At 36.5% G+C, this 8,606-nt stretch overlaps 1 protein-coding gene across 1 annotated transcript; it reads left to right on the top strand.

Annotated features, from left to right (window-relative positions):
- Nucleotides 1-3,029: 3,029 nt before the first annotated feature.
- Nucleotides 3,030-6,274, top strand: swi5 (SWI5 homologous recombination repair protein). The gene is made up of 5 exons (XM_065290749.2): nucleotides 3,030-3,274; nucleotides 3,368-3,422; nucleotides 4,179-4,288; nucleotides 4,506-4,600; nucleotides 6,081-6,274. Exons 1-5 carry the CDS (start codon nucleotides 3,180-3,182, stop codon nucleotides 6,143-6,145), a joined length of 420 nt encoding a protein of 139 aa, XP_065146821.1. The 5' UTR covers nucleotides 3,030-3,179; the 3' UTR covers nucleotides 6,146-6,274.
- The last annotated feature ends 2,332 nt before the right edge of the window (nucleotides 6,275-8,606 follow it).

Here is an 8,606-nt window from a genome sequence, read left to right on the forward strand (position 1 = left end):
GATGACACAATTTTTATATTTGTGTGAACTATCCCTTTAATGTTTTTTTATTTCTTGGGGCAGATGCACTGAATTCTGCACTACAGTGCTGTATGTTGGTGTACACTGTTCTTGGATCAGCACTTTGGTCTGAGATTGTTGCAGACCGTTTCAAAGAAAACGAAGGAAATGAAGGTCAGTCTCTATGCATTAGCTTGCTTCTCTTTCCAGCCAAGCCTCAGACACGGCCAAATAAATACCACTTAGGTGTACCGGTCGAAAGCGAATACAGCAAGAGGTAGAGATTAAAATATGGCAAAGCAAGAAGGGCTTTGGCAGATGGATGGACATGAGCTTCATTTAAAGACTTTTAAAAGGTACAGTTCACCCAAAAAAAAAGAAAATTCAGTCATTATTTATTTTATGATTAATTTACTATCCTCTCCAAACCCATTTGACTCTCTTCAGACAACACACAGTGATCACAACGTGTTGTCCATAAATAAGATAATGGTACTGTCAATTTATAATATGTGCTTAGTACAAATTTTAAACCAACGTGAAGTATGCTACAGTGAAATTAAGGTATACACTTTATCAGCAAGTGTGAGATCGAGCCCATGACCTTGGCTTTGGGAGCGCAATGTGCCGCAATATCAGCCAAACTAAAATTATATCATTGTTGAGAAGAACTGATCAGTACAAAGTTTGCACAAATTGTTATATTATGGATTTTCGTATGTTTATATTTAATCTTCTATTTATTTTATGTTAAAAACTATACATTTGATCTAAACATGTATGATACCGGAAACTTTGAAGTGAATCCAGAGGAAGATGAAGGACAGACTGAAGTTTTCATCTTACGAGAGAATAAATAAAGCATGCTTTAGGAGGGTCGGACGGATGGACTAATTTGTTTTTCACCTTTATTTATTTTTCTCTTACCCAAATCCCTTTTTCTATAACACTGGGTGGTCATGCATAGCCCGACTGCTTTTGATACATCCACAGCAAAAATTGCTACAATATCACAAGCTGGGATTATCCAATGAATGCTGAATCAACTTGTCTTGAGATTTATCTGCAGCAATGGCAAATATTTCACTTCATTGCCTATAGTTACATCAGAATCTACACATAATACATGCCACGAAATCCTATACTTTATTTAGTTATATTACTTTCAAAAGACGTTAAATGACTCTATAAAGTAAACGTTTTTTTTTTTATATTATTTAGCTTAATAGGTGATTCTCGTGAAAACATGTCTAGGCCATATTTGGCCCTAAAATTGAGATACAAGATTTAAAAGTGAATGGTTTTGTGAGTTTCACACACTATAATAGCAATAATATGACTCTTCTGGTTATTTATCATATTGGTAGACACACAAAAGGAGACTATAAAACTAAAAAGAAGACCATCGGATCATTCGAGGTCAAGCCCTTTTACAAAAGCATGTCATGGGCCTTCCAGTCATGCATGATTTATGTTTTAAGTTGATGGTTAAAAAACTCAAATTTGCATAGCAGGAAATCAAAACGCACAGAGAGCAACAACAGCATGCCAGCTCAACCTGCCACAGATAAAGCGTTTGATGTAGCTTTACATTTTCTATATCGTATTATTGCACAAGAGTTACCTTTTTACAGCTCATGAGACTGTAGTTTCATATTAGCATCAATGTATCAATCTTGTTTCTTTTAAAGTTCATTAAAGGCACAATATGTAGGATTTCACCACTAGAGGTCGCACTTTCAAACAAAAATAAAGGTGAAGCTCAATGGCGTTATGAAGGTGAGTGAACGACGGGAGATGATGTTTTCACCATCAAGAGACGTATGTTAACCATGTTCAGTTTTCACGTGAAAGAAGGTCGCATTCGAAGGTCTCAGCCTTGGTGACATGAGCAGCCTTCGAATGTGACTTCTTACATATTGTGGCTTTAAAAGAAATACAAATAAATGCATTTGAGATTACTATGATTTGACTCCATTTACTCTCCATATAATCTAATAACCGTCTGATGAATAATGTAGCTTGATTATAAACATCAGTCTCTTTTACTATTCTACAATAATAGGCTTGTCCCTAAGATCCATATTAAACCCCGAAACACACAGTAGCACCATGCTTAATATATCTACTAACCATGGGTTCATTTGACATAGGCAGTAACATCCTAGCAACCACCTTACATTACAAACACCAGGTGTAAAACTTTTCCCCCAAAAACGATGAATAAATCTTTGCTGTGTTGATTGTTTGTTCCCTCATACCACATTTATGTGTACATTTTATTTGTAAGCATGAGTGGAACTAATTTTTGGGATAAACATGAAATGCATGAATCGTTGTCTTCTGGCCAATAAACCAAAACTGTCTTTTTTACTCACACCTACAAAGTGGCAATTTTAACAGGCTATAATAAATTATCTATATCGTATTTTGAGTTAAAACTTCACATACGTATTCTGGGGAGACCAACGAGTTATTTGACATCTTAAAAAGTCTTTTAAAGTGTCCATTTTAAGAGCAATGAAAAATTATGAAGACGTTAATACGTTTTATTTCCCCTCAGTTATTCCATTGTTTAACCGATGCTGCCATCTAATGACTGAAAAGGAAAACTAATAAAAAAGTCCTACCTTCTTCTTCTGTAATTGGACCATCCGGAAACCTTATTGACACTCATTTTAACATAGTATGATTTGGGTAATACTAATAACAAATAATATTTAGGATAAATAGTATGCGGGTTGATGATAAGTTCTTTCAACTGGAAGGCCGTACTTCGGTCACCAGAGCGTTGCATTGGTTAGAAGAGATACAGCAAATGGCGAAATCTCGCGATATGTTGGGTTTAGATTTAGAATGAAAACAGCGGTTCTTGCAAGATATGGCAAAGCTACGGCCTTAAATATCCCTTGAAATGCTGGGTTTATGGTTGGGTTTGCGGGTAGTATTAAGATAAAACTACGCACATCTTTCTGTCATATTTACAAGATTTCGGCGATTGCTGTATCCCTTCTAGCCACAACCGTGTAAAACGTACACTGACGTACTCCGGAAGAGCAGATTGAGCATGTGCGGCGAGGCATCATGGCGGGAATTTATATTTTACACAGTATAGGAGCGAGTCACAAAACTGTAGTCTATTAGCTGTTCGTGAATTTAAATTCGTCGATTTCAAAGAAATGGAAGCGTCGGCAGAAGAACCTACTACAGTCCTTGTTGATGACCCCTGCGTCAAACTTACGCCGCGACAAGGGGGCGTGTCTTTAAGAAAAAGGTAAACAAAAATACCAAGCACTTAGCAAACTCGATTAATTCGATGCTGTTTGTTCTTTAAACATGGTTAACAGTGTTTTCTTATTCCATATAGATCTTCAGACTCCACATATAGGGGCAGGAACGTCTATTCTGGTTTTAAATCTCCGGTAAGTAAAGTTGTTTCATTTAAACACGTGATTTGAGGTGTGCAGTATTTGTATGTACTATGTAATGTAACATTAAATACTATATTGTGTGTCTAATGTAATGTATGTATCAGAATTGGTTGCATGGGGGCTAAAGTGAACACAGGTAAAGGTTACATTTCACAAGACTTTTTTAAGATGTCATATAAATATTTGGTGTCCCCAGAGTACTGTGAAGTTTTAGCTCAAAATACCTTATAAATAATTTATTATAGCATTTTAATTGCCACTTTGTAGATGTAAGCTAAATGTGCCGTTTTGGATGTGTGCTTTTAAATGCAAATGAGCTGATATCTGCACTAAAAGGAAGTGCCGTGGTTGGACAGTGCAGATGTAGGGATGGTGTTATCCCCTTCTGACATCACAAGGGGAGACAATTTTCAATAATCAATTTTGTCACATGCCTGCAGAGAATGGTTTACCAAAACTAAGTAACTGTGTTGATCTTTTTAAATTTTCTAGTTTGATAAAAGCACGGGGGGCCAAATATTAGGGATGCACCGATACCACTTTTTTGGAGTACGAGTATGAGTACTTAGACATTTCTCAGACCGTGGTATCGATCCCTGGTATCGGGGGACTTTAGAAAATGTGGTATTGAGGCCGATACCAGTATCGGTATTGGTGCATCCCTACCAAATATAGCACATAAACTTGGAAAATATGTCCCCTTTAAGGTTTATATAAGGCAAGTTTTATGGTTGTGTCTTGTTACAGGCTCAGAACAGCAGCAGGTTGAAATGTGCAGTCCGTCCAGAGGAAGAGGCCAAAGAGCTCAGACAAACCCTTGATCTACTCGATTCAGAAATAGCCCAGCTGGAGAAAGCGTGAGTAGTAAATTTGGAGAAAAAATAGCACATTCATGCTTTTAGAGGACTGTAAAGTAAATGGATTCCATTACAGATACGTTACACAATTGATACATTAATATTATGATACCAAAAATTTATTCTTCTTATTATTATTAAGTCAGTTAAATATTTAAACTGTGTAAAAAGATGTCAAATGTAATAATGCTTTTGTATTTCTGTTATTGTTTTGCAGTGGATTTGTTGAGAAGGAATTGGATCAACACATAGATTTGTTGCATGAATACAATGATATCAAAGACATTGGACAAACTCTACTAGGCAGATTAGGTAAGTTTTCAAGTTACAGCCATACAACCTTTGGACAATAAGCCATACTTTATAAAATGTTTGAATCCTATTGCATTTATATTTCAGTCACATATTTTGATAGCATGCCCAAGCAGCATTCATTCATGCTTTATAAAAGTTTAACTTCTTTAGCAAAAACTTTAAAATGGTACAATAATGGATACAAAAAATATCAATTAAAATTATATGTATAACCCACTGGTCATCAGGTATTAGTGGAAAATGTTTCTAGATATGTAATACACCTATAACATGCACCCATGGTTATTCTGCTAGGACAGGGGTGGGCATTCCTGGTCCTGGAGGGCCACTGTCCTGCAAAGTTTAGCTCCAACCATAATCAAACACACCTGACTGCCATTTCCAAGTAATCCTGCAGCTTTTGGTTAGGTTTTTCATCTGTGTTTGAATTAGGGTTGGAGCTTAACTTTAGAGGACAGTGGCCCTTCAGGAACAGGAATGCCCACCCCTGTGCTAGGAGATAAATTAACACACCCACTAAATTTTAAAAATAACTGCAAAATGGGTCAGAAAATGTTAAAGGTAAAGCAATATTTGTTTGCAGATGCTGCTAGCTTTGTTTTTTTGTAATCTAATACAGTGACATGTATGCATCCTTAAAAGTGTGATTTAAAGTGATAGTTAGATAGACCCATACGATGTGGCAATAGCACAAAAAATATTTTCACAATTAAAGGGATAGTTCACCCAAAAATGAAAATTTTCATTTAATCACCCTTAAGTTGTTATAGGCCTGTATACATTTCTTTGTTCTGTTGAACACAAAGGAAGATATTTGTAATGAAACAGAAAACAGGACCACCATTGACTACTAAAAAAACAAATACTATGGAGGTTAATGGTGCTCAGAAACTGTTAGGTTACAAACATTGTTCCAAAATATTAGTGTTCAGCAGAACAAAGGAATTTATACAGGTCTGTACCAACTTGAGGGTGAGTAAATAATGACATAATTTTCATTTTTGGGTGAACTATCCCTTTAATTGTCCAAATACTTTTTGTGCTATTGCATCATCTTACATGTGTTTGATAGTCAATATAAATGAGCATCTTTTAAGGTTAGTATCAACCTGAATAAAGATAAATATCTGTGAGTTTTTATCAGAAATGTCCACATTTCACACATGTTAATTGTTCATCTGCTTTTCATAATCACTTAGGCCTACACGCTTCCACCATCCCACTCATATCAGTGGGTTACAACTGGTATTTCTCTCTAGTGTAAAGATTATGATAATGACATCCTCCGATATCCAGGCTGCATTATGCAATATAATGGGCTCCTTTCAGACTGACAGACCTGCTGAGTGTCTTGTCTGCTGTGGCCCCATAGTGACTTCAGCTGGCTTGAGGGCCAATAGGGGCCTGTACCACGTCATCCACCCCCATGTGACCACTAACAAAAACAACTGTCTCTCTGTCTCTTTCTCTCTCTCAGCTGGCTCGCGTGGACTGACCACAAGAGACTTGTACAGTCATTTCGGCCTTGAGTTAGATGACTGAGTGGCAAGCATCATTAAATACTTTGATATTGTAGAGGGGAACCATTTATGGCCCTGATTGTAAATAATATTATGGGTCTATTTTTGTTTTTTGTATGCAATAACAAATAAAACAAGTTGCTGTTCTTGATACTTTTGTGTTTTTCGTTTGTCCAACTGATTTTGTTTCGTAAACATTCTCAATTTTGTCGAACCGGTACCATTTTACACAGGATGCACCGAAACAAAATTTGATTTGTTAGAATGACATCTACCGATACAGATAGATACTGATAGTTTTGCATTTTTCTACTTGTTTTAAATTAATATGTTCTGAAATCCCAGATTTTTTCCGTTTTCCCGCCCCTTTTGATTGGCAGGATATAATCTTCCCTGATCATCTTCTGTTTAAAACAATAAGCAAATTTCTTTTACCTGCCCATACCGATTATTTTTTTATACAAAGTGTAATAAATGTTTACATGCAAATCAAAGCATTGAGTGAGATGTCACAGTCATCATTAAAACAGCACATGATGAAACTAAAATTCAAGGACAGGGGTTTTTCCCCATGCGGGCTGGTTGGAAATCTTATACGTCTGATCTCATTGTATATTTCTGGCAAAGCTTCTGTTGCAAAGAAGGATCAAATTAGACCATATTGATGGATAATACTGTCCTATCCCATATCTTGTTAGGACAATATCGATATATTACCAAAACTCGATATATGGCCTACTTGTTACAATCTACTAAGAAATTGAAAAGGCCCGTGTGTCAATGTTGTGAAAAAGAAATGGGTTTTATCTCACCTCCTGCCTTTCCTTACTTTCTGATGACTCAACAAGGAGGTGGTCTTCATAGATATGTATAAAGGCTAGATGTGTTACGGCTGAGTCTCTAACGTCATCACCTGGCGGCCATCTTACCTCAGACAGCTCGCTCACTCGTAGTATTGTGTTTAATGGTGCATGTACTTTTAAATCACCATAACTTGCTCAATTTTTCAAACGGTTTGGTTTCTTACAATTGTTATTAACGTGGCTATAATTCTGGATTCTTTTATCATGTTTCATGAAAATTATCCATAAGTATGCAGTGTCATAGGTACATCTCTGACGTTTATAACAAACCAAACAGTTTGAAAATCGGTAGAAAATTGAGCAAGTTATGGTCATTTAAAAGTACATGCTCCATTAAACACAATGCTACGAGAGAGCGAGTGCCCTGTGGTAAGATGGCCGCCAAATGCGAACGTTCCACTCAATTGGCCAGCAGCGCGGGCGAGACATCTAGCCTTTATTATACATATCTATGGGTGGTCTTGGCAAGGAGAGGGAGAGAGAGAGACTGCATATGAACATGATTTCAGACGGTTCAGATAAGGGAAATTAGGCATAGAGCACCCAAAAATCAAAATTTAGTTATGTTTCTTCTCACCTTTATGTCATTTTAAACCTGGAATAACAATGCACAGATTTTATGGTTTTCACAGAGCTTGATCGTCCCCTGTGCAGGGTCATTCAGCAGACTAACTGGTTGTGTGCCCCAGTACAGAGGAAAGCAAGTAATACAGGTTTGAAACAACAACCAAATAATGCTTTAAAGGGAACATATTATGGCCTTTTTACAAGATGTAATATAAGTCTCAGGTGTGCCAATAATGTGTCTGTGAAATTTCAGCTCAAATTACCCCACAGATAATTTATTCTAGTATGTCCAAAATGCCCCTATTTGAGAGGGACCTTTAAATGCAAATGAGCTACAGCTCCTCACTCCCTTACAAACAGACAGTGAGCACTTTTAGTTAAAATAGATCTGATTAATACTGTCTGAGACATAGTATCTAAGAGTACAACTTGCTGAGGGTGGAAACAATGGTTATGTAGGACTGTAAGTGGGTGGGGCTTTATCAATGTGACCTCACATTGATAAGAGAATCAAAATGGCATGTCTAATTAGACTGCTGTGGTTTAATGGAGCTATTTTTTTTTCATCGTAGGATGACACTGCCAACACACATTATGTCCAAACACATTGTAAAAGTGAATTTTTTATAATAGGTGCCCTTTAAAATAACAGGTTGATATTAGTTAAGACGTGTGTGTTTGTGTCCATTTGACACATTTGACTTTGAATGACCAATGTTGGACATGAATGAAACCAAGAAAACCCTGTGCTCAGCATAAACGAAGCATTAATAGTTCCGTTGAAAATCTATTTGTTAGGCAAAACGACTTACTGACACATGTTTTAAAATGGCCGTTGCAACCAATTCACTCTCGTGGTCGTATATACGTCTGATTGATACTTTAAATAAATGAGAGTAATAAGGAAGAGACTTGAAATATGCAGGCTTGTTGATGCCGACACTTTTGTCATTGAAACGCACGGTTTTATCATTCATAGTATTCACCAAGAAAGTAAATAGTGACAGGATATTTATAAAACGAAAGGGGGGATTCAGAATTTTTGTGGCTTTA

The sequence above is a fragment of the Paramisgurnus dabryanus genome, chromosome 10, assembly GCF_030506205.2.
Source record: "Paramisgurnus dabryanus chromosome 10, PD_genome_1.1, whole genome shotgun sequence".
In the NCBI taxonomy this organism is placed as follows: Eukaryota; Metazoa; Chordata; class Actinopteri; order Cypriniformes; family Cobitidae; genus Paramisgurnus; species Paramisgurnus dabryanus.